At 46.2% G+C, this 27,289-nt stretch overlaps 1 protein-coding gene across 2 annotated transcripts; it reads left to right on the top strand.

The window, feature by feature from the left end:
• On the top strand, positions 1 to 21,538 carry API5 (apoptosis inhibitor 5). 2 transcript variants are annotated; one of them, XM_083163895.1, is made up of 14 exons: positions 1 to 208; positions 1,059 to 1,220; positions 2,844 to 2,937; positions 4,390 to 4,455; positions 5,278 to 5,429; positions 6,455 to 6,661; positions 6,936 to 7,040; positions 7,184 to 7,273; positions 10,876 to 11,057; positions 11,208 to 11,301; positions 12,091 to 12,147; positions 15,327 to 15,403; positions 15,861 to 16,006; positions 20,708 to 21,538. In XM_083163895.1, the coding sequence occupies exons 1-14, from the start codon at positions 140 to 142 to the stop codon at positions 20,824 to 20,826; spliced, it is 1,620 nt and encodes a 539-aa protein (XP_083020021.1). In that variant the 5' UTR covers positions 1 to 139; the 3' UTR covers positions 20,827 to 21,538. The 2 variants fall into 2 exon arrangements, with proteins under 2 accessions (XP_083020021.1, XP_083020022.1); XM_083163896.1 differs by having other exon boundaries at positions 4 to 208; positions 20,747 to 21,538.
• Positions 21,539 to 27,289: the final 5,751 nt, after the last annotated feature.

Raw genomic sequence — 27,289 nt, forward strand, 5'->3', positions numbered from 1 at the left:
CAGCAGCGCAGTGTGAGCAGGAGCCGCTGGGTGTCTCTGTGCTCCGTCTCTTTGACCTGTTCCCGCCTCCTCTCGCTTGCTGGTGTTCTGCGCTGCGCACACACTGAACCCGGGACACTGAGACCTGACAGAGCCGGAGATGCCGACCGTGGAGGAGCTGTACCGTAACTACGGCATCCTGGCCGACGCCAAGGACGATGTCACCCAGGTAGGAGCGTGTCCTGTGAGGGACCCGGGCCTCAGTCCCCGCAGAGTCTATCGAGACCGTCGTACACACAGGGCCCTTCCCCCATCGCTGTATTAACCCCTTCATCGCGGTGTCTGCCACCGCCCCCCCCCCCCCTGTATTATTGTATACATCCTCCCAGTATCAAGTCCTGTACCCACTCATTTCCACGGTGCTGTACTCTTACCCCTCCCCCATATCCTCGGTGCTGTACTGTTTTCCCCACCTCCCCGTATCCTCGGTGCTGTACTTTTACACCCCCACTCATATACTCAGTGCTGCACTCTTACTCTCCCCCCCCCCCCATATCCTTGGTACTCTACTCTTACCCCCACCTCCCCGTATTCTCGGTGCTGTACTGTTACATATCCCTTTTCCAATGTATAGTTATGGTGCTGTACCTTTAACTGCCTCGGTGTTGTACAACCTCCAACATCTATAGCTTTGGCACGGTTTCTTTACCCACACAAGTATAGCCTCAGCATTGTACTTGTATACCCCTCCTCTCTAGCGTTGGCGCTGTACTTTTAATTCCCCACCCATATGTCTACACCACATAATCGGCATACTCAGCATATCATTAAGTACAGCTTAATCTGACAATTTAGTCAGTGTCTGCATTTATGGAGACATCATAACTGTGCTATATGATTCTACCGCTGCAGTTAATATTAGCATTGCCAGGAATCGCTAAGTGTGTACCCAGCATGTTTTTGGGTCTGATGAGGTATAAATTAGTGCCTACTCATTCTGCCCTGCTTTAACCGTATCCACAACATCCGTGGTTTAGAAGTAGAACTATCCCTCTAATATCACATTCTTCTTTTTGCAGCACAAAGCTGCATATCAGGTTATCCTGGATGGCGTGAAAGGAGGCGCAAAGGAGAAGAGACTGGCCGCTCAGTTTATACCCAAATTCTTCAAGCATTTCCCAGAGCTGTCGGATGCTGCACTTAATGCCCAGCTGGATCTGTGTGAGGATGAGGATGTTTCGGTATGGAATTATGTCCCATTTCCTAATTTGTGTCAGTAATGCAAGACATATTCCCTACAGAATTATCTGTACAATCCATCAGATTTCGGTGGATCCTCCAAGTGTTTGTTCTACCGATCTGACCTCTGGGATTGTTCAGTATGTTTGTCTAATGCGATATGTTGATTTTGCACGTTCGCCTCATCAGGCAGAATATGCCCTGCCATGGGGGTCTGACTAGGGATGGCCATCGATTATTCGAGATCATCAATGGTTTATGGCTGATGTTGAATACTTTTGCCAAAGATGGGGAATAACCAAATGGTTTCCCTCCATCAATGGCACAGAAAAAAACATTATTTTTTTCAAGGTACCAGGGACATGGAGCATAACTCCGCCCCCTACACTCCTGAAGCACAGCCCCACATTCTGATTGGCCCATGGGCCAGTCAAAGAAAATGGTTGACCATAGATAGTTTTACTTATCGATGGTCACCCATCACATAGTATTTTACTATCAATGCCTGGTTGCATTATTGCCATCCATAGGTCAGACTGGCATTTCCTCTGTCACTCCACAGTGGAGGGATGGGGAAATTGCTTCCCCCAGTAGTAACCTAGATATAGCATATATACTGTGATGTATCTTGCTGGATATGCCCCAGATATCTGATGGGGTTCAGATGATTTGTTTGGTCTGTCGGGCATCTTATTATCTGACTGTGTATTCCAGCTTCATTTATCAAAGCTTGAAGAGAAAACTTACTAACCAATCAGCTAATGTCTGTAATGTGACGGGCCTTGGTCTAAAAATTTCATAAGCTAGTTATCCATTAGGATCAGGGCGAGGCGGCCCAGCCGGCATCGTTATATGCTGTGCACGGCACCTACGGAGGCACCGGGCATCCCTGAAGCTCTCTGATTAATGTGAATAGATGCTGTGTGCATGACATCTATTCAGGTAACGGCAGAGGCAGGCTCTTTTAGCGGCGCACATTTTGCCCTTTAAAAACCGGGCAGATGCAGATTACTATTTTAACTCTCTCCAAGCTTTGATAAATCTCTCCTTCTGTTCCCAAACTCCGTTTGTGGTGTTCCTTATGGTTCGGGAGTACTTTGTGCATTCTGGTATTATTCATGTTGGCCCATGGCGGAGCTATAATACATGTATTGCACTGAGCCCTTGTTTTGGATGTATAAACTGGCTCCCTGCTTTTAGGCTAATGATGAGCATACAGCAGTGGTAGCCAACCCTAGCCCTCGAGAGCTACCAACAGTTCACATGTTCCAGACAACCTAGCTGCTGCACATATTAATCACTGACACATTTTAAAAGATCCACAGATGGAGCTAAATAGCTCACTTGTGATTCTGTGAGGTGACCTGCAAAACATGCACTGTTGCTAGCTCTCGAGGACTAGGGTTGGCTACCCCAGGCATACAGGATAGTGAACTGCATAGGTGTCAGGTTCAGCGTCGTGCAGGAGCTCAGCCATGACTAGCAGTTCCCTAGACCTGTCCGTTACAGACTTTCCCTTCGGTATCCGGCAGATTTCCTGGCACAGTACAATCATTCTTTGACTGCGACTTAGTGTTGTGTAGGCCGATGAGCTGCATCATTCATTTTCTTTTCCCTTTTGCTAGATTCGTCGGCAGGCTATTAAAGAGCTGTCCCAGTTTGCTGCAGGAGAGAACCTCCCCCGTGTGGCTGACATTCTCACACAGCTTCTGCAGTCAGGTGCGGTATACGATATATCATGACATGGTGGCAATCTAGCCTTAGCTAGGAGCAGTGAATCAGTCACCCCCTCACAAAACGAAATTATCCTTGTAGGAAGTGTGATGTTAACCATTGGCTTGTTATCCTTTTTCATATGTTTTGGGGGACACAGGTACAGAAAGCGGGGAGAGTAGCAGGAATAGTGTTAAATAAACTGCTGAACTCTGGGACACAATATTTGCAAAGATAGAAAAAAAGTATGTCCATGTAAGATCGTGCATCAGTCCTAAGTAAATGTGCATAAATGCCTCCTGTTACAGGTACAGCAATTATACTAAACCTCTGTCCTATTGGGGTATTGGTAGGGAATAACCAAAGCTACGTAGGGTAGAGCAGCTGGATTGTAAACTGTTAATTTGAAAGCACCCACATGCCTCCCAACACGTCACCCATGGAAATTGTCACAGTTTGTGTTTTTGGTCACTTATTGGTTTTAAAAGGTGTAAGATACTAAAATGGACACTATACACAGAGAGGGGAGTGGGTGGGATTGGTCCTTGAGCTCTACCAACGGCTCATGTTTTCCTGGCCACCTGTGGATCTGTAGGATGTCTGTTAAAGGTGAATGCAGCACTTGGTTAAATGTGTCATTAACGACTCCACCTGTGTTCCAGCTAGGTGGTCTGGGAGATGACAGTAATGACTGCACCTGTGCACCAGCTAGGTAGTCTGGGAATTGTGACAGTAATGACTACACCTGTGCGCCAGTTAGGTGGTCCAGGAACGGAGTAGTACGGACGGTGTAATGGTTATCATTACTGCCTCGACAGCACGGAGGTCATATAATTGATTCCCACCATGACCCTAACTGTGCGGAGTTTGTATATTCTACCTTCTACCCATACTTGCGTGGGTTTCCTTCAGGTACTCCGGTTTCCTCCCACAATCCAAAAATATACTGGTAGGTTAATTGGCTCAACAAAAAAAAAATGAACCCTAGAATGTCTGTGTGTGTACATGTGGTAGGGAATATAGATTGTAAGCTCTGCTGGGGCAAGGACTGATGTGAATGTTCAACTATACTCTTTACAGCGCTGCGTAATATGTGTGCCCTATATAAGAAACTGGTAATAAATAAAATAAATGACAGCAATGACTGCACCTGTGCACCAGATAGGTGGTCTGCGAAACATGACATGTTGGTAGATCTTGAGAACCGATTTGGCCAGCCCTGGATTACACTATAATTCTGAAGATAACTGCCAGACTGTCCTAAGTGCCTGTGAATAAGGTTCCTAGATAAGAAATGGTGCCACATCCTTATATGTCCTAAGGGAAAGCTCAGTATAAATATCAAACCATCTATTTTGTTGTTCAGAATGAGGAAAGCATTGCATTTCATGATCTCAGGTTTGCTATGCAGTGTGTCCTTGGCTTGGTTGTGACTGTCCATAAATGCTTTCCTTCTAGATGATTCCGCTGAGTTTAACTTGGTGAACAATGCTTTGCTGAGCATATTCAAAATGGATGCAAAAGGTAACTGCAAAGATGAACCCAAGCGTCTAGACGCCATATAGATTATATTGAAACTTGCACCTGCATTTCCCTGTGTTATAGTGACCTGACCAGAATTTACATAGTCTCTGTAATAATGCAACAATGGTAAAGTGTACAATGTTATTGGATTTGAATGAATATTTATGGTAAAATTGCAAGTGTGCTACTTTCATACAGAATAATGTACTGCTAAACGGGATGTAGAGGTGCTATTGGAGTAAGTACACTGCATTAAACTAAATAAGCATTTCATTTGGTCTCCTCCCACCTACAACACTCCACCAATTGCAAATCAGTGTTTTCTTTTTTTCTGTTTAGTCTGCGCTAGAAGTGTCTGAATTGATTGTCCGTGTGGCTGCATTGTCAGTCTGTGATAATGCTGTACAAGTGTGTCCACATACATCTATCCTCCATGCGATACAAGTTGTGTTATACATAATGCTTGAGCTCCATGTTACTCTGTAGTTCTGGGCATCTTATTTAAAAGTAGGACGCACAAGCGGCTTTTGCTGATTAAAATATGCAGCATGGTTACATTGTGTGACTGCCGCTGTATCCGCATAAACATGGTGTAACCTAGCATTTGGTATGCAGATAGTTGCAGTCACTCACTGCATATAGACATTTTGCATATCCTTTTAATCAGCAGTGGCTGCTTGTGCTTTGCATTTACCCCGTTACACAAGACACCCAAGTCTAGAAGGGCTGTTCAACACGAATTGAGACTTGATGTACATGGACACATCTGTAGGACTTCTTCCGGGTAAGGAATATGATCCTAATCTGGATTGTTTTGTGCAGGTACATTAGGGGGCTTGTTCAGCCAGATTATACAGGGAGAAGATATTGTCCGTGAGAGAGCCATCAAATTCCTCTCTGCCAAGCTGAAAACTCTTCCAGAAGATGTAATGACAAAGGAGGTAGAGGACTTAATCTTCACTGAATCTAAGAAGGTAACCTATATACACACACACACACACACATGCATCTACTCCCGTATATATTGCAGATGTGTGTAGTAACTATGTCAATCAGGTCCCCCCCCCCCCCCCCCTTCCTGGGCCTTTAGAGCTGATGTAATATCCTAGAGCACAGGTTCTCAAACTCGGTCCTCAGGACCACACACAGTGCATGCTTTACAGGTCTCACAGAATCAAGTAAAATAATTAGTTCCACCTGTGGATATTTTAAAATGTGTAAAGGAGTAATGAGTGCACCTGCCGGGTGACCTGGGAAACATGAACTGTGTGGGGTCCTGAGGACCGCGTTTGAGAACCACTGTCCCAGAGGCTGTGGGCCGTTGGGTCAGGGCTGATAGATACATATCCAAAACTTACACTGCAAGGGCACAAATACAGGACGGTTTTCCTTTTAAAGATAAGTAATAGAAAGAGTTACATTTTTTATGCTTAATCCAACATGGTGCCTTTAGTAACTAATCTATCAATGGGTTCTAGACATGTGTATGCATATGTCTAGGCCCATGGTCACAAGATATCAAAAATATACAATATATTACGCAAAAGAAAATTTTAATTTATAAATATAATACATATATGCTACAATTTTCCAATCCTGAGGTTCTATTTTTCGCTCATAATAAAAGTGTGCTGCAATTCAACTAGATTCTTTCATCTTGGGCGTTTCGTCTCCACATTAGACTTCATCAGGGGTATCAATAGTACAAAATGGGAAACCAGTTGAGGCGATGAAACTGATCAAGCTGGTAGCCCACCAGCTAATTAAACGTAGTTGTCGAACTTGTGTACAACTTCGAATACAAATCAATCGATATAACTGAATGGTAGCCAAATGGGCAGTATACAAATATCACTTTCTCACTTAGATTTGATCAGAGAACCCTCTGTGTGACACCGGTGATAAAATATGTGCATTAATTAAACAATTGGCAAATGACATGAATTACCATCATGATTTAATCATTTTGTGCTGAGTCCTTTACTGTTGTATTCCTTAGGTTCTGTATGACGTAACTGGAGAGGAGTTTGTCCTGTTTATGAAGATCCTGTCTTCACTGAAGACCTTGCAGACAGTTAGTGGACGACAGCAGCTGGTGGATCTAGTGTCTGAGCAAGCAGGACTGCATCAAACGCTGAACCCAGCAGACCCCGACTCGGTGGACCGTCTGCTCCAATGCATGCGTCAGGCAGTGCCCCTCTTTTCGGTAAGTGTTTGCTGCTTGTGTGCCCTTATAACAGGCATGTCCTCCAAACTGTGGCCCTCCAGCTGTTTTGAAACTACACATACCAACATGCCTTGCTATAGTTTTGGCATTCCCTAATAGAAAAATTGTGGCAAGGCATGATGGGACTTGTAGTTTCACAACAGCTGGACATGTCTGCCTTTTATAAAGTTCAGTAACTACATATTGCACAGAACTAGATATTGCTCCCATCACCAATACAGTGACTTCAGTGCTACTGTCTCTTGGCTTTCAGAAAAACGTCCACTCCACTAAATTTGTGACCTACTTCTGTGAGCACGTTCTTCCTATCCTGAGCACCCTGACCAGTCCAGCTGAGAGCATTGATGTCCAGTTGGAGGTAAGTATCTGTTTGGGGAAGTTTAAGTAATTATTTTCTGCGTGATTATAAAGTAATCAATATGTTGTATAGATGATAGGAGTCTGCTCTGTCATACTGTGACTTACGGGCCTCGGATGTGACTGCGGAATGTTATATTTCAGGTACTGAAGCTGTTGGCTGAGATGAGCTCATTCTGTGGGGACATGGATAAACTAGAATCTAACCTGAACAAGCTATTCGATAAGTTACTGGTATGTACGTTAAATACTCCGATTGTCAGGCATTTGTATGCAGCTAGTACCTATAGTAAATGCAGTCGGTGGTACAAAATTACAAAAATCATGTGCGGAATCTTGGCGTGGTGCTGGATTGTGGCCTGACACTTACATATCAGATATCAGCCACAATCAAATCCTCATTCTTTCATCTGTGGAACAGCCAGAATCGAACACTTATTCCCCTCTGAAGATCTGCCAAAAGTCATACATGCATTTGTATCATGGCGGCTAGATTACTGCAATGCCCTCTGCCGTGGTCTTCCAGCAAAATAACTGCACCCATTACAGCTGGTACAAAACAAAGCTGCCAAGCTGATACCCAACCAGCCCCGTTCTAGCCACATAACTCCCATTCTCTACTCGCTGGCTGCCCATAAAATGGCAAATCTTCTTGGAAAATCAACTTACTGAGTTCCGAGGCCCAAGGTACCTGAAGCAGCTTCCGATTCCATACTGTCCCAGCCGATTACTGCGATCTGTAGATGAAGGACTTTAAGCAGCACCTATGCTCTCCCGTAATACATCTGGGGGTCGAGCTTTTAGCCATTCAGCTCAGACTCTGGAAGTAATTTCCCCCTGCACAGTGCGAGTCCCCCACTCTAGAATGCTTCAAAAACAGACTCCAGACTTTCCGGTTTACTCAAGCGTTTCCTTCATTCTCTTAAGTATTATTTATGAAAAGCTTTATTACATTCATTCTATCTGTAAAGCGCCTTGGGTCCTATTGGAGAGAGAGTGCTATATAAATAAAATTGTTACAGGTTGAGTAACCCTTATCCAAAATGCTCCGAAATAACCTGAGATGGTACAAAGGTCAGCAGTACACATTATTATTTTATTTATTAGGCGCCACAAGTGTTTCGCAACACCGTACAAAGGAACAATACAGGGAGACAAAACTTGGCATAACATTGAATAAATAACAAAAATAGAGTACAAATAAAGAGCGCCACAGTTCAATACACATTACAGCTTAAACATAAGTAGTGAGGACTCAATCAACATACAACTAGAGGCTTGAGGCCAATGATGGAGATGAGTATGTGGACGAAGATAGTCACTGAGTGAGTATAGGAGAGCTGTGAGTGACATGTGAAGAGAAGTGGGCTTTGACAACAGGAGGGAAGAGGGACCTGCTCGGAGGAGCTTACAATCTAGTAGGAAGGGGAGACAGACAGATTACAAGAGGTGCAAGCAAGTGGGTGGTGGCTTGATAGAAGGATATAAACAGACAAGGGGGGTCGGAGAACCAGCTAGTTTATGCAGCGGAAGGGTACACTTTAATGAATAGGTGAGTTTTCAGTGCCCGTTTGAAGCTTTGCAAGGTCCGGTAGAGTCTAATGGAGCGAGGGAGTGCGTTCCACTGAAGGGGTGCAGCACAGGCAAAGTCCTGTACTCTAGCATGGGAAGCAGTGATCTGGGTGGAGGAGAGACGACAGTCAATAATAATAATTTTATTTATATAGCGCTCTTTCTCCAATAGGACTCAAGGCGCTTAACATATAGAATGAATGTAATACAGTACAGAAAAGCTTTTCAGAAACAATACTTAAGGGACTGAAGGAAACGCTTAAGTAAATAGGAAAGTCTTGAGTCTGTTTTTGAAGCATTCTAGAGTGGGGGTCTCTCAAACTGTGCGGGGAAGTGAGTTCCATAAAGTCGGAGCTGAATGGCTAAAAGCTCGACCCCCAGATGAATTACGGGAGATCCTAGGTACTGCTAAGTCCTTCATCTACAGATCGCAGTAATCGGGTGGGACAGTATGGACGGGAGGGAGTATGAATGGAGATGAGGTTAGAGATATATGGAGCAATGGAATTAGAGATGGCCCTGTATGTGAGTGTGAGGTGTTTGAAGAGGATTCTGTAGGGGAATGGAAGCCAGTGCCGACTTTGTTGAAGGGGAGTGGCGGGAGAGGAAGATAAGCCTGGCTGCAGAGTTCAGGACAGATTGGAGAGGAGCCAGTTGGGATCGAGCGAGGCCGGTGAGAAGAGCATTACAGTAGTCGAGCCGTGAGATGACCAATGAGTGGATGATCAGCTTAGTTGCACTCTGTGAGAAAAAGGGCCTGATGCGAGCAATGTTGCGTAACTGGAACCGGCAAGAATAGGCCAGGGCTTGGATGTGGGGTGCAAAGGAGAGGGAGGAGTCGAGTGACACCCAGGCAGCGGAGTTGGGGAACGGGTGTCCCTCATACACATTGCATGAGGTTCAAACCCAAAATGACAGATCTATTCCCCCTTCATATTCACACCCATGATTTGTTCTGTGATTAGTGTACCCTTTCATGGGCACTTCCGAATACGATTACAAGCTTGGCTATTTGTGCGCGCTCGAATGTAGTTACTGCGCATCGTGGCAAAGTAGAGGGAGGACACGACTGGATATTGGCAAAAAAAAAAGTGAAAAGTTTGTTACCAAAATAGTTTGTTCAGGGATCACGTTAAAGATTAGGGACTTACATCTGTTCTGCAGCAATGATAATGGCTTGCCTGGGCCGTGAGGCTATGGCAGTGACTCTACTGAAATACTGGCAGAAGGGCTTGTAGAAGTTCTCCGCTTCCCGTCATATTTAAGCCCAATGTTTAAAAGGACAATGCATTTTAGGTGAGATCTAAAAAACCTGTATCTTATAGTGTGTATAGGGAACATCGGAAGCCAAATCGCATGTCTTTTTTTTTTAGGTCTTGTGTGCCCGATGTGCGCTCCTGTGTGAGCGCAAATCGGCAGCCAGATAGAGGGGGCAAGCAACACTATATAGTGTAAATTGTGCCCCTCTAGCATACCGTGAGATGCGAGTCCCGATGCGATCTGATCGCGTCGGGACTCGCATCTCACGGCATATCCTGCCGTGTGTACACACCTTTAGTCAGAACTGTAGATTCAGTTTTCTTTGTTTTTTATTTATGTTTGTTCTGTTCCCTAATTTCAAAATAAAATAGGGAAAAATACCCAGTTTTGGGGATTTTTACCGCATTTCCTAATGCACTAGGCAGGTCTCCGTTGCGGAGGGTAGCACCAGCCTATAGCTGGTATTACCCCATAGAAACTTATGGGCTTCTCTCCTCAGCGCTATCAGAGAATTCCTTCACCGATCCCTCCCAGAATGCCCTGCAGGTGGCGGCATCGCTTTGCGGAGTCACAGGGGGACTCTCTGCTCACAGACCTGGAAGTGCAGTGACATGCGGTGATCGCAAAGGGAGAGCCGCCCTTTGAGTTTCTCATCACATATGTTAATATACGAGACATTAAACTGCATGAGTTTCTTATTATTGAATGTTATAAAATGTTTGACTGATAGTGTACTGTAGGTGTGATACTTGGTAGGTTTGTCTGCATATGTTCAGTAAATGTTTCACAGGAATTTAGCAGAGATCGTGGTTACCGAAATAACAAATCTTCATGATTCACTGAAATAGTTAATGTTTCGGAGGTCTCTGCCTCAGTAAAGTTGGGTTCTGGAGCTGGGATAGTTCTGCATCTATTAGTCACACTAGGTGGTATATCCATGTCTAATGTTAGTAAGTTCCTTTTGTTATTGGAAGGTGTCTATAACTAACCTCCTTGTGCTACAGGAGTACATGCCGCTACCACCGGAGGAAGTAGAAAATGGGGAGAACACGGCCAGCGAGGAGCCGAAGCTGCAGTTCAGCTACGTTGAATGTTTACTCTTCAGCTTCCACCAGCTTGGTAGGAAACTGCCAGATTTTCTCATTGGTAAAGTGAATGCGGAGAAGCTGAAAGACTTCAAAATCAGGTGAGGCAAAAGATAGGACCTGCTTGAGATGGAAGGCGGTGCATCCTGTGGGAGGAGCTGGGGAAGGCGGGACAGCACCTTCCATTGCTGCAGTGCATTGGCTCCTCTGTGTGCATTTCATGGGTTACATCTAACAACTCTGTTCTGCAGGTTACAGTACTTTGCCAGGGGACTGCAGGGCTACATAAGACAGCTACGCCTGGCCCTGCAGGGGAAGACTGGGGACTCTCTAAAAACAGAAGAGGTAAGCCCAAGATGCTGTGCTGGCTACAGACCTTGTAATGTTTAATGACCTGGATAGCGGTAATATCTCAGCCTATAGGAGATCAGCTTTCATTAGCAGGCAGAGCTTGGTTACGGCTTTCTGTTGGTCCTTACAGTTGACTGTACCAATTGCTGTACTGTAATTTCTCCTAATTTCAAATTAAACTTTCCTCTGTATAATTGCACCTATGTAACTGAAGTAAGTACATCCATACGCTAAACATTGCAGCTCTGTATATTGTGCATATAGGCTCATACGTATCGCCAAATTGTGCCCGGTGATGTGGGTCCTAAAATCTCATCGCCATGTGCCGTCATAGTTCTCCTCTTGTACTTCATATGTAATCAGCCCTTGCTGCGATACATACCATACTATGGGGCAGTACAGATGGTGTAATGGATAGCATTACTGCCTCACAGCGCTGAGGTCATGGGTTTGATCCCACCATGGCCCTAACTGTGCGGAGTTTGTATATTCTCCCTGTACTTCCGTGGGTTTCCTCCGGGTACTCCGGTTTCCTCCCACAATCTAAAAATATACTGGTAGGTTATTTGGCTCCTAACAAAATTAACCCTAGAATGTCTGTGTGCGTGTACATGTGGTAGGGAATATAGATTGTGAGCTCCACTGGGGCAGGAACTGATGTGAGTCTTCAAATATTCTCTGTACAGCGCTGCAGGATGTGTGTGCGCTATATAAGAAACTGTTTATAAAAAAATACCACCGTATCCTGTTTTTTACTGAGGTTTTTTTTTTTCCCACTTTCAGAACAAAATCAAGGTGGTAGCCTTAAAAATAACCAGCAATATTAATGTGTTGATCAAGGTAAGTGTTTTTTTTTTTTTTTTTTTTTTTTTCAAGGAGAAACTATACAAGTTCTGAAGAAGTAAATTGGGTGTGGGCATTGCCTGTGTTGTATAGACTGCTCATCATGAGTCTTCACAATGGTTCCCTGCCATTGTTGTATGCTGAACCCGGAACATTAATTGGCTTATTTACAAACCGTACCTCCTAATGTTAGTGTAATCTTGTCCAGGCCCCTGCTAGTGCTGCTGAAATAAGGAGCTTGGTTTATTGAGCCCTCTCCAATTCCCAGCTCTTCATGATGAAGCTCTGTTTAGCTCAGGGCTTGACAAATTTTTTTAAAATCTAGGAGCCAGCATGAAAGTGTAGGAGCCAGACAAACTAAAAATCGGGGCAGTGCGCGCCGAAGGCGTGGATATTTTTTTTTACAATGCAATGCCTATTACACATGTCACACACCCATTACATGTTATTCCACATGCCATAATGCCCATTACACATTCTACAAAACACCGGCATGCCCATTACACATTCTACAAAACACTGGCATGCCCATTACATATAATACCACACGCTGTAACGCTTAGTACATATAATGTCGCATAAGTGCCGCTTACCTACATGCTCATTGCTACAGGTTGCATGCTTGATGCCATGGCAAACATGCCCTTGTGCCCAGGGGTAAACATGCCCTTGTGCCCAGGGGTAAACATGCCCTTGTGCCCAGGGGTAAACATGCCCTTGTGCCCAGGGGTAAACATGCCCTTGTGCCCAGGGGTAAACATGCCCTTGTGCCCAGGGGTAAACATGCCCTTGTGCCCAGGGGTAAACATGCCCTTGTGCCCAGGGGTAAACATGCCCTTGTGCCCAGGGGTAAACATGCCCTTGTGCCCAGGGGTAAACATGCCCTTGTCCAGCAGCAAGAAGCGGTGGTGCCAGAGGCGTAACTAGAACTTTGTGGGCCCCATAGCAAAATTTATAATGGGCCCCCCCCCCCCCCCTCCCACATTATGCGACCCACCTCAGTGCCCGCCATTACACATCACAATGCAATGCCCATTACGCAACACAACGCAGTGGCCATTACACATTATGCAACAGACCTCAGTGCCCACCATTACACATTATGCAACACAACACAGTGGCCATTACACATTATGCGACCCACCTCAGTGTCTGCCATTACACATTATACGACTCACACATGCAGAAAAATACAGTAATAATATATTGCCCAACTCACCAGATATATTAGATTATGCTTTTTCAGGGGTCCTCACTCTAACATCAGAGCATGCAGCGGCAGCACAACGTGGAGAGTCTCTGTCTCTCCCTCAGGCTCACAACAGAACAAGTGGTCGGGCCGCGGCTAATACTAGCAGCAGCTGCTGCTGCAGACCTGCGGGATGATGACGCTACATCCCGCGGGTCATAGTGCACGGCGACGGGCCCAGTGGCGTAACGAAAAATATTGCACCCTTGCCAAAAAAGTTTCTGCCCCCCCCCCCCCCCCCACACACACATGATGCTAACACATAGCCATATACCACTGACACACACATAGAAGCTGACACACAAATGCTGACACTTGGCACTGACACAAATGCTGACACAGACACCAAGATAGATGCTAACACATATAAAACACATGGACAGATGATGACACACAGAAAGCTGTCGGATGCCTGGCATATAGTTGACTGATGAGAAGGGTGCAGGGGGGCCCCTGGGTGCCTGCGCTTGTGGGAAGATATGCGCCGGGTGCCTCAGCAGGGGGGTTGGGGAGTTGCCAAAGAACACAGCCGCTGGGGAGGGCCAGCCTTCATGTGCCAAAGCGGCGGGTGTTTGGCAGGGAGCGCAGCCACTTGATGTCTGTGCGAGTAGGGGGTGGACTGGCAGTTTGTATAAAATACTGCTGTCATCGGCGACTTGAACAGCAGAAAGGGGTAATTACAGGGGGCAAACTGAGTGAGGCTGGGGGGGGGGGCACAGCCGCAATGGGATGGGAGTCGGCACCATCTCAGGGCGGCAGGTACGCTCAGTACAAAACAGCAGTGCGGCAGTAGCACTAGCAGCTACTAGCACATGGCGGGTACCAGTAGCAGCAGACGGCGGCAGCGTCCTCCCCCCTGCCTGGCTTAGTGGTAGTAGCGCGGTCTCCCTCGCTGATCCACACAGCGGGAGAATCAGGAGGCGTAGCGCTCTGTGGGGACTCGGTGCCCGGCGCAGGATGACGCACTATACAGGGAAGGAAGGTCAGAGGTCTCAGCGGCGCTGGGGACTTCTATTGGCTGCGGCAGGAGTCAGGACTTTAAACTGTGTTGTGCTGCCGCTGCTGCGAACACGGGGAGGGGGGTGTGGATCAGGGACCGCGCTCGCGCTGCTGCTGGCCTGACAGGACGGAGGAGGAGGGTGGTCGGGCTGCCGACGACCAGATTCTGCTTCCTCCCTCCCTGCTAAAAATCTGGTCGCCAGGAAGCAGAATCTGGTCGCCGTGGCGACCTGGCGACCGGTATTTGTCGAGCCCTGGTTTAGCTGATGACTTGATACCTGCTTACTTTCACATTGCGGATAGTAGACTTTGTTATGCTTCCAATCATCAGACTCTCAAATTAAACATTTTACAAATGGTTAGGTTATATTCTGTGCCTTTTATACAATGTTTACTTTCCCTTGTTTAATCTGGTTGTATAATGTATGAAGACTTTCCCAGAATGCCGTGATGAGTGACGTTATGCAGACTACATTAATTCCAGACCACAGGGAACATTTTTAGCTGCTAAGGAGGGTATTCAATCTTGGGCAATATTTCTGGTACTCGGAAATATTGGCCAGCACCTATTCATTCCCGGTACTCTTTAAAAATATATATATATACGCTTTTGCGTAATCCGCCATTAAATTTGCGAATTAGCTTCCTTACTCACCTAAAAACTTGATTCGCCAATCCACTTCTTTTCCGACTTTTTGGACCATTTCCGAAAGTGGGAAGACATTGAAAAACATTAAATAGATCATCAGGGAATGAGTGCCCCACCAATATGACCAACAAAAAGTAACGACACACAATTCTAGTAAAAAGAATGTCAGGTGTCTGTGTGTGTGTAATATGTATTCTCACTGGCATTTTATTTTTGGGGTTCCATGATTATTCTGGTCCTTTTTACTTGTTTTAAAAACGGTCTTACTGGTATTTTTAGGATTTGTTTCACAATCCTCCATCGTACAAAAGCACGGTCACGCTGTCCTGGAAGCCAGTCCAGAAAACAGAAGTTGGGTAAGTGTGACCTTGAACTGTGGCAGCGTCTGTTCTGTTATAGGTTGGAGTGCCCCAACTGATTATATAGTATGAAGCCCTACAAATAAATATGGTTAATCACCAGCTGCACTGGGGTTAAGAGCCCATTTGGTGTACTCGCTGCTGACACTCGTGGAATACCCGCCTCATGATTGGCAACTGCAGGGCGAAAGGCCTGAGTTGGACTCCAAGCAAACCCGTTCGGTGGCCTCTTGTGGGCAAAAGGGAGGAGCCACACGGTATGAATGTGGCTGCCAGGCAGACCTACTCTCACTGCACTGGTGCACTTTGTTACCGGCCCTTTTAAATTTTGTTTGCCAGGGTTAAAGTTTAATTGCCATGGCGACCATTTTTTTTTTTTTTTGTCAAGTCCTGATGTGCAAGTGTTTGTGTAACCCCATTACGAGTTTTGACCTGTGAAAATAATTCATTTCAGACAAAAGAGATCAAGTGAAGACACTTCATCCAGTTCCCCTCCGAAAAAGCCTATTGCTGGACCAAAGAGGGACTCCAGACAGATCTACAACCCACCCAGTGGAAAATACAGTGGCAGCCTGGGACCCTTCTCTTATGGCGGTGGAGGTGGGTCCATATTTCTTATGAACTACAGTATGATGCTTAATGTGACATAAGATACATGATTCATTGGAGAGACCGTATGTGGCCTATATTTCAGTGGTTCCCAATCTGTCTTACATGACAACACCCCTGATAATCAGCATTTTATTTACAGCACTGCTCAGCCAAAGGTTTGAGAAATGAACCACAAATGATGAAGTGAAGAAAGTTGTGTTTACCAGTGAGCCATAGGGGCAGTTATGTGGTGGACAGGACTCTGCTTATGATTCATCGCCAGCTAACCGCACTGGTTTGTGACGTAAATTATTTGATTATGTCCTGAATCACCAATCAACACCCAGTTTGGCAACCACTGCTATATATTACTTTCTAAGGAAATTGCTTATGGCAAAGTTTTATATAAAAATGTATTTCTGTTGTGTGCCAGATTATCGTTATTACACTTTATGTAGAAGGAGCCACATGTTGACGGTGCTGTACAAAGGGCACACATTACTACAATACAAGGGAAACAAAACATTACAGTGACTGAGACACTATGACCGCACAGGTAACAGCAGCACAATGCTCAGTACACAATACAGCTGGGATGTAGGGAAGTAGAGGAGGTGTCCGTGTACTACCAGGGGCAGCGCCATACATAGGGCACACATTACTACAATACAAGGGACACAGAACATTACAGTGACTGATACACTACAACAGCACAGGTAACAGCAGCACAATGCTCAGTACACAATACAGCTGGGATGTAGGGAAGCAGAGGAGGTGTCCGTGTACTACCAGGGGCAGCACCGTACATAGGGCACACATTAGTACAATACAGGGGACACAGAACATTACAGTGACTGAGGCACTACAACAGCACAGGTAACAGCAGCACAATGCTCAGTACACAATACAGCTGGGATGTAGGGAAGTAGAGGAGGTGTCAGTGTACTACCAGGGGCAGCGCTGTACATAGGGCACACATTAGTACAATACAGGGGACACAGAACATTACAGTGACTGAGACACTACAACAGCACAGGTAACAGCAGCACAATTCTCAGTACACAATACAGCTGGGATGTAGGGAAGCAGAGGAGGTGTCTGTGTACTACCAGGGACAGCGCCATACATAGGACACACATTAGTACAATACAGGGGACACAGAACATTACAGTGACTGAGACACTACAACAGCACAGGTAACAGCAGCACAATGCTCAGTACACAATACAGCTGGGATGTAGGGAAGCAGAGGAGGTGTCCGTGTACTACCAGGGGCAGCGCTGTACATAGGGCACACATTAGTACAATACAGGGGACACAGAACATTACAGTGACTGAGACACTACAACAGCACAGGTAACAGCAGCACAATTCTCAGTACACAATACAGCTGGGATGTAGGGAAGCAGAGGAGGTGTCTGTGTACTACCAGGGACAGCGCCATACATAGGACACACATTAGTACAATACAGGGGACACAGAACATTACAGTGACTGAGACACTACAACAGCACAGGTAACAGCAGCACAATTCTCAGTACACAATACAGCTGGGATGTAGGGAAGCAGAGGAGGTGTCTGTGTACTACCAGGGACAGCGCCATACATAGGACACACATTAGTACAATACAGGGGACACAGAACATTACAGTGACTGAGACACTACAACAGCACAGGTAACAGCAGCACAATGCTTAGTACACAATACAGCTGGGAAGTAGGGAAGCAGAGGAGGTGTCCGTGTACTACCAGGGGCAGCGCTGTACATATGGCACACATTAGTACAATACAGGGGACACAGAACATTACAGTGACTGAGACACTACAACAGCACAGGTAACAGCAGCACAATGCTCAGTACACAATACAGCTGGGATATAGGGAAGCAGAGGACGTGTCCGTGTACTACCAGGGGCAGCGCCATACATAGGGCACACATTAGTACAATACAGGGGACACAGAACTTTACAGTGACTGAGACACTACAACAGCACAGGTAACAGCAGCACAATGCTCAGTACACAATACAGCTGGAATGTAGGGAAGCAGAGGAGGTGTCCGTGTACTACCAGGGACAGCGCCATACATAGGACACACATTAGTACAATACAGGGGACACAGAACATTACAGTGACTGAGACACTACAACAGCACAGGTAACAGCAGCACAATGCTCAGTACACAATACAGCTGGGAAGTAGGGAAGCAGAGGAGGTGTCCGTGTACTACCAGGGGCAGCGCTGTACATATGGCACACATTAGTACAATACAGGGGACACAGAACATTACAGTGACTGAGACACTACAACAGCACAGGTAACAGCAGCACAATGCTCAGTACACAATACAGCTGGGAAGTAGAGGAGGTGTCCGTGTACTACCAGGGGTAGCGCCATACATAGGGCACACATTACTACAATACAAGGGAAACAAAACATTACAGTGACTGAGACACTACAACAGCACAGGTAACAGCAGCACAATGCTCAGTACACAATACAGCTGGGATGTAGGGAAGCAGAGGAGGTGTCCGTGTACTACCCGGGGCAGCGCCGTACATAGGGCACACATTAGTACAATACAGGGGACACAGAACATTACAGTGACTGAGACACTACAACAGCACAGGTAACAGCAGCACAATGCTCAGTACACAATACAGCTGGGAAGTAGAGGAGGTGTCCGTGTACTACCAGGGGTAGCGCCATACATAGGGCACACATTACTACAATACAAGGGAAACAAAACATTACAGTGACTGATACACTACAACAGCACAGGTAACAGCAGCACAATGCTCAGTACACAATACAGCTGGGATGTAGGGAAGCAGAGAAGGTGTCCGTGTACTACCAGGGGCAGCGCCATACATAGGGCACACATTACTACAATACAAGGGACACATAACATTACAGTGACTGATACACTACAACAGCACAGGTAACAGCAGCACAATGCTCAGTACACAATACAGCTGGGATGTAGGGAAGCAGAGGAGGTGTCTGTGTACTACCGGGGCAGCGCCGTACAATACAGGGGACACAGAACATTACAGTGATTGATACACTACAGCAGCACAATGCTCAGTACACAATACAGCTGGGATGTAGGGAAGCAGAGGAGGTGTCCGTGTACTACCAGTGGCAGCGCTGTACATAGGGCACACATTAGTACAATACAGGGGACACAGAACATTACAGTGACTGAGACACTACAACAGCACAGGTAACAGCAGCACAATGCTCAGTACACAATACAGCTGGGAAGTAGAGGAGGTGTCCGTGTACTACCAGGGGCAGCGCCATACATAGGGCACACATTACTACAATACAAGGGAAACAAAACATTACAGTGACTGAGACACTATGACAGCACAGGTAACACCAGCACAATGCTCAGTACACAATACAGTTGGAATGTAGGGAAGTAGAGGAGGTGTCCGTGTACTACCAGGGGCAGCGCCATACATAGGGCACACATTAGTACAATACAGGGGACACAGAACATTACAGTGACTGATACACTACAACAGCACAGGTAACAGCAGCACAATGCTCAGTACACAATACAGCTGGGATGTAGGGAAGCAGAGGAGGTGTCCGTGTACTACCAGGGGCAGCGCCGTACATAGGGCACACATTAGTACAATACAGGGGACACAGAACATTACAGTGACTGAGACACTACAGCAGCACAATTCTCAGTACACAATACAGCTGGGATGTAGGGAAGCAGAGGAGGTGTCCGTGTACTACCAGGGGCAGCGTCGTACATAGGGCACACATTAGTACAATACAGGGGACACAGAACATTACAGTGACTGAGACACTACAACAGCACTGGTAACAGCAGCACAATGCTCAGTACACAATACAGCTGGGATGTAGGGAAGCAGAGGAGGTGTCTGTGTACTACCATGGAAGGCTGCCATTGGAAGAAATGAATGATTATGGGTGAGAAGAGATGTCGGTATAGGTGGTTGCTGAGTAGTCGAGAACTGTAATTGAAGTACGAGAGAAGAAGGCTGTGAGAACTGTATCTGGATGTATCATAGACTGACTCATCATAGACCGTCATATGGTTGACCACTAATGGTCTACAGTTAAGGTTGCCAGGGTCAAAAGGTCGACAGGGTTTAATTGTTGACCTTTTGACCCATGTCTACCTTTACAGGGTCTAAAGGTAGACATGCATTTTTTTGCAAAATTTTCCTAGTGTGCTGAGTGCAGCGAGCCATGTAAGGGGACGCGGTACACTTAGACAGTGTGCATGTCGACCTATGTCAACATAGACACCCTAAAAACTCATGTCGCCCTCTAGGCCGTCGCCCTCATTACTGTCTATCATGAGTCAGTCTGTTTTTATACCATGACCATGAGAACAGGAGTGAAGAGGGGCCTGCTCCAAGGAGCGTATAATCTAGAGGCAGGGGGAGACAGGGGATATGAGTTGCAGGGATGGCCAGGAAATGAGGCATCGGGTACAGAGTGCAGCCTAGGTACTGGGTTAAGCAGAATGCTATGCTTTGAACAGGTGTATTAGTTGTATTCTTGCAGGGCCATAGTCCAAAGGAAATGTGTTTATGTCAAAGTGATGATATTATGTCAGCAATGATAAACCTGCCGGTTTGGAGAAGAAGCCCTTTAGCGTAAAGCAGTAGCGAGATGCCTGACTATTAATCATTTATCTGTCCTTGTTATCCATCTTTAGCATTTGCTTCAAAAACCCAACCGTTCCTGTCCCTTACAGATCAGAGAGGCGGATTCCGCGGCGGCAGAGGACGTGGTTGGGGCGGACGCGGGAACCGCAGTCGAGGAAGAGTTTACTGAACGATGCGCGACTGGCAAGGGACACAGAGCAGAGCTGCAGTGATCATTGCAGTAAGACCGGACTGCTTGTCGCCTCAGTCACCAGCGGCCACAGACTTGACATGAAGAGTTCTTTCTACCTTTGTTTGTACCTAGTGTTTTCTATTCAGATGTCCTGCAGCCCTCGGACCCCCACGCAGCACATCGGGGATTATTCAGAGCTGCTTCCATGTTTGTCACAGTTCCCAATCAGAATGGGTAGAATTTGTGCTCCCTGAAGAAGTTGTACGGCCGTTGTCATCCTGCGTAATGAAGTTTCAAGGAACGCACCATTGATCTCAGCTGCATTTGGGATTTGTAGTTCTCTCTTCTTTTTTTTTTTGGAGCTCCTTAACAACATTTTGGTTCTTTTGACATTGCCAAAATATGCCTTTGTCACGAGGGCCACTGTCTGCATGCTTATCGGGTGCATGGGTTACATCGCAATGTTTTGGTTGTTTTATAATATACATTTTCCCCTGTACTTTTCTTCCTCAACTTTGGTTGAAATCAAGTTTTAGTTTTTGTTTTTTAAACCTTCTCTTGTAATTTATTCATTCGTTTACGACACGGCCCCACAGTAACTGTTTCGTCTCTTTTATTTGATTTTTACTTTAGCCGCCAGTTTTTCATTTTGTATCCAGGTTACGTAAGAGAGACTATAAGACCTGGAATTAAAATATTTTCTCTTCTATATTCTGCTGTGAAAGTTTGTTTTTTAAAATCCCGCAATAGAATTACTTCAGGGCCTCGCTTTATCATTTTTTTTTTAACATATTGTAGTCAAGTAAACTAGCGGTGGTCGGACTATTGTGATCTAGGATCAACATTTTGATCTTTTAGTGGTGGTATAAGAGCATCAATGCATTTGAAGGTTAATGCAAAATGTATTGATGAGTTGGCTTACGGTATACTGTGCATCAACCAGCTTTGAATACTCAGGGCACTCATTCCTAACCATGGGGGGGTGTCGCGCAGGGATGCTCTACCATTAGGCATCAGCCTAGGGCACAAGGATCTGGGGGGCACCACTGACTCTGCCTAACAGAAAATTAAGGACATTTATGAGGTAGACCTTCTAGTTGTACTTTTAAGTAGGTGGTGGCTGTGCACCTTGTACCTGTGTCACTACCATACTTTAGCGAGAGGGACTGGAAAGTGGTTATTGGTGGCAATGTGGTGTTGAAGGGGGAGATGTTTTGGAGTATTACCATGGGTACTTAGAAGCCTTACAAAATACCTGGCTCCACAAAATACATGCCTATCACAGGGCCGAATTATATGGCGGGTGCTTTACTCATGGTTGTACAGTTTCCTATACAACTACTTGACCTAAACATTTAGCCACCGAGAATTTGGAAGGCAAAAAGAATACCAACCCACTCCCCCTTTCTGTCCACCATGCCGAATTATAGCAAGAGCACAGGACAAGGGGTGTTATTCAGACCTGATCACTTCTCTAATTGGCAGATCCCTGTGATCAGATAGCTGCCGCCCAGCGATAGTGAAATCCCGCCCTGTGCAAGGCTATGATTGGCTGCAAATCCGATCACAACTCACTATGGAATGATTTTCTCTGTGTGTGTGTAACCCAGGACGTGCGATAAAATCAGTCTGATCGGGGGCAGAGCTGACATCACATGACTTCCCCTCACACACCTGGCCACGCCTCCATTTTCCCGGACACTCCCAGATAACAGCCGCTCACCATGTTATGATTCCCCAGTGTGTGCAGCCGGTGTAGATGTCACAGTCCCTCCCTGAAAACGCTTGGGAACATCTGCGTTTTTCCCGACACTCCCTGAAAATAGCTGGGTTACACTCACAATGGCTGACTTCCTGTCAAGATTGGGAACCCCTGCTCTATAGGGATGTGATACAGGGGGATAAATGCTACATATTGTAATTTAGTCCAACAAGGGCTGTTTGATCCAGTCACACTTGAAATGTGGCCCTGGGGCCAAGAGATTGTGTAAAGTGCATAATAGGTGCTGTGTGTACATGATTGAGGCTGTGGTACACAGATGTACAGTGTGGGGGGCTGTGTGTATACGGAGGTACAGGAAGGGGGCGGGGCTGTGTGGTATACGGAGATACAGGAAGGGGCGGTGTGTATACGGAGGTACAGGAAGAGGGTGGTGGTACAGTGTGGGGGGCTTTGTGTATACGGAGGTACAGGATGGGTGCTGCGTGTATACGGATGAAAATGATGGGGGGCGGTGGTATACAGACGCACATGATTGGGGGGGGGGGTACACCGATGACAGATGTATGATTATGGGGGTGGTGGTATATATTTACATGATCAGAGTTGCCAGATCATCTCTTTATTAAGCGCACATGAATTACACAGGTTCTTGACTGCTCACTAGGGGTAGATGTATGAAGCAGTGATAAAGTGCCAGGTAAATGCCCTGTAACTGTTAAGTTAAAGGCTGGGTTTAAAAAGGGACCGTTAGGAGCTGAGTGGCTGGTGGTAAAGTACCAGGCACATTGGGGCAGATGTATGAAGCCTTAACAAGAGATAAATGCAAGGGTGATCAAGATAAATAAACATCCAGCCAATCAACTGCCATGCTACAGGCTGTGTTTGAAAAAAGTCAGCAAGGAGCTGATTGGCTGGATGTTTATCTCTCTATCACCCTTGCATCTTGATAAGGCTTAATACATCTGCCCCATTATCACTTCTCCCTTATAACTGCTTTATACATCTACACCTGTATGTACAGTAATGACAGTAGGGATGGACACTGATGTTTATGAATTGATGGTAGTGTTTTTACCATTAGATGGCGGCATTCTGATGTTTGTCGTCATCAAATGGTAATTATTTAATGGTGTTGTGATGGTTATACTGGGTCCAACCCCTAGTCCAATCCGAAGGTGACCATCTTCAAAGGTTTTTGCCAAATTGTGTTTTTTTGCATTTGCACAAATCAAATAAATAAAGTCTTTCTCCTTCATCCACTAGGTTACACTGGGGAATAGAAGGCGACCACAGGGAGCATGGGCACTTTAAATACACATTAGTGTGACCAATTCTTCCCGTTCTCCCTCCCAGGCAGTCTTAGATTGTGTCCGAATGGGAGCAGGTCACACTTGGCTCACTCCTGGGCTTTTTTGTAATAGGGCTAAAGCAGCAAGATTTGCCTTTGAGGAAAGGTAGATAGTTGCTGCTACTATCTGCCTGTGATGCGGGAGCTTGCCGGAGGGAGCCGGCTGCTACTACGGTATTGCGCCATCGTCTCTAGAGATGAAACGGGCACCGCTCACATGAGGTGCACCCCATCCCCACTGCCGACGGCAGTGCCGCAGCGCTGTAAGTATTATCCTGCCTCCCTGTAAAAGCGGAGGTCAGGGAACACAAGCGGTGGTGCAGCAGAGGATTTATTTTTAAATCTGGCGCCATTATAGAGACGGAGCTGCCGGGCGGGGGGCCAGAGTCACCGCACGGTGCTCCCAGCAGCACTGGCATTCCCCAGCGTTATTGCATGTCACGTGGCCATTTTCTTTGTACTTTGGTGCCGCTGATCACGCTGCTGGAGGCTCCTTGTTGCGCTGTAGATCACATCAAAGACTACAGCTGGGCGATACCTTGTCTCCTGGTGAAAGCTCTACCCGGTCTGTGAGTTACAGTGGGGTTTAGAGCTAGGTGAAGACAGTTTGGGCTGTGTTTCACATAGGGCTATAGCGCTTCCTGTATTATATACCATAGCGCTGTTTAGGCTCTGTGACAGCTCTTTCACTGTCCCTTCCAGTACTTCTGACTTGCAAATCTATACCTACTCTAAGGGCCTTATTCTGATCGTAGCGGCCAAACGTGCGTACGTTCGCTATTAACGTACGCTATCCGTACGCGGCCGTTGGGGTTAAGTCCACCCACAACTCAGCCGTATTCGTACGGCCAGAAACATCGGCAAAGGGGAGTGGCGTACAATTGAGCGTACGCCAACGTACACGGACGGGCCAGCCCTTACACTCCGACAACTGGCGTACAATTGAGCGTACACCACCGTTTACGGACGTCTCTCGGCCGTCTTCCCACCGACTTCTTGCGGCTATCTGAACGTACGCCAGCTTGCACGGACGGGTCCCTATTGTTTTCAATAGAAAATTCAGCTTATGTCACCGCTCGTGAGAGTGAGCGTACGTCCGTGTACGCTGACATACCCTTCACATATATGGACCTGCAAATCTTGCCTTTCAACTATAATTATGAAAATTAATTAATTGATTGAATTAATTAATGTGCAAAATAGTGGCCATGGGCTTAAAACATTGCTGAAACATCCGTTGTAGGTGTTAGATGTGGTTTATGTTATTGTATCATAAATACAAAACCTATGTTTGTATTAGAGTGAACACGTTGACACATGTCGACTTGTGTAGATTGAGTGTGCTACTGTGTAAAGTCTATGAAAGCACGTAGTGAATGTGTATAACTGTTTAACAAATACCTACCTTAGCATATATAAGCATGTCTTAAAAAGATTCTTACCTTAAATTAAACAAACCTTTAAATGTCGAGAAGTATAGAAAGATAAGCTTCCAATGTGTTTGAGTGATGTGTGTGGCTTGCAGGTAGTGAAATCATGGTTTGGACTTAATAGACGGCAGCATTGGTTATTACATTGAGGTGTATGTGTTTGGTAGTAATCAGCGTAAATTAGCTAACCCAGGCGCACGCTGGCATGCGGTATCTGTAGGGGTGGTTTGAGATGGCGGTTGGCGGCCGCCTGTTTTGTGTCCGAAATGAACGGTGCCTTAGTCGATCGTGCGGTAGTAGCACCGCTCATTTTTGGTGCACACCCCCGTGTACGCCCATATTTCCCTCATTATTTCGGCCGCTCCCCTCTTCACGCCCCTATGCCGCCCCCAATGCCCGTACACTCGCGTATAGGTTTTTTCGCACGTAGAGGCCCGTCCGTAAGCGTTTTGGAGTGCTCGCGCCTGCGCATTAGCGAATGTACGCATGCGCAGATCATAAAAAATCCCGGGACGTACGCGTACGGCCCGGCCGCTCCAACCAGAATAAGGCCCTTAGTGTGGTAGTGTGTGGTAATACCTGTGTACATCATTGTTTGCAATGGCAGGGGGTAACTCCAAGAGAATTGCTTGCAAGAAGTGTAATGAAAAATGTACACCTACAGAGGGAGTTTTACTTTGTAATAAATGCACTGTTAACCCCCCTATAGCACAGACTCCTGTGAATACCCCTGTCTGGGCATCACAGCTTGCAGATGTCATGTCCCAGTTATCTTCTGAGCTCTCAGCAGCTCAAAAAAATAGGGAGACATCCAGAAACCAGCAGGTCTTTTCAGCCTGCTGTAGAAGACTTAACAAAAGCTCTGGCCCCAGGGCCAGCAGAGGGCGCTGGTCCATCCTCTTCAAGGGCATTAAACCCCCTCTTTTACAAAGAAAGAGGCTGCTTCCACAGTCTGTGGACTTAGGTGATTATGATGATATGCCTGATCTTGAGGAGGGTGAATTTGCTCCCCCAGAGGAGGATGTTTTAACATTTTATACGCACGAACCTGAATAAGCCTCTCGGGGCTTGGAGGATTTAATTGAGATGGTAAAGATTGCTTGTAATGTGACTGAGGGAACAGAGATTCCTGTCCGTCCTTCTCTTTTTGGTAAGAAGCAAAAGCAATGTTCCACTTTTACTCCAGCTGAGGAACTGAATGACCATTTGCTGCATGCCTGGTGTCATCCAGACAAAAAAATTCAGGTACCACGCAGGTTTTTGTCTAATTAACCCCTTCAAGCTGAGGGCAAAAAGAATGTTGAGATACCACCAATGGTTGACTCTTCTGTATCTCGACTGTCTAAAAACACGGTCCTTCCGGTCCCAGGGGCCACCACCCTTAAGGACACCTCGGACTGTAAGTTAGAGGTAACATTAAAGTATATTTTACTTTAGCTGGAGTTTTACAGCGTCCGGCTCAGGTCGGATGCTGGGTGAATAAGGCCATAGAGGAATGGGCCTCACAGATTTCATCAGAAGTTCTTGACCCCGCCTCTATTGTTCAACTTGCTGAACAGATCCAGGAGGCTTCTACATTTTTAATGGAAGCTTCCTCAGATATTTGTATGGTTGCAGCCACAGTTTCTGCACTCTCCATATCAGCTCGCAGAGCTCTTTGGCTACGCCAATGGCAAGCGGACGCAGAGTCCAAATGAGCAGTGGAGGCTCTTGCCTTCAATGGTGATGTCCTGTTCGAGCCTGAGCTCGATAAAGGGATATCCCAAGCAACAGGAGGTAAGTCTCACTTTCTTCCGTCAGCAGCTCCACCAGCTACTCGCAGGACATCACAAAGGCCTTCCTTTCGATCCTTTTTGCCCCACTAGCAGATTTAGAGGACATTCCAGAGGCGGTGCTCCGTCACATAGAGGTTCCAGAGGACATGGAAGAGGCGCCTCTGCAACCAGCCAGGAATCCAAG

Source organism: Crinia signifera, chromosome 11, assembly GCF_055691185.1.
Source record: "Crinia signifera chromosome 11, ASM5569118v1, whole genome shotgun sequence".
In the NCBI taxonomy this organism is placed as follows: domain Eukaryota; kingdom Metazoa; phylum Chordata; class Amphibia; order Anura; family Myobatrachidae; genus Crinia; species Crinia signifera.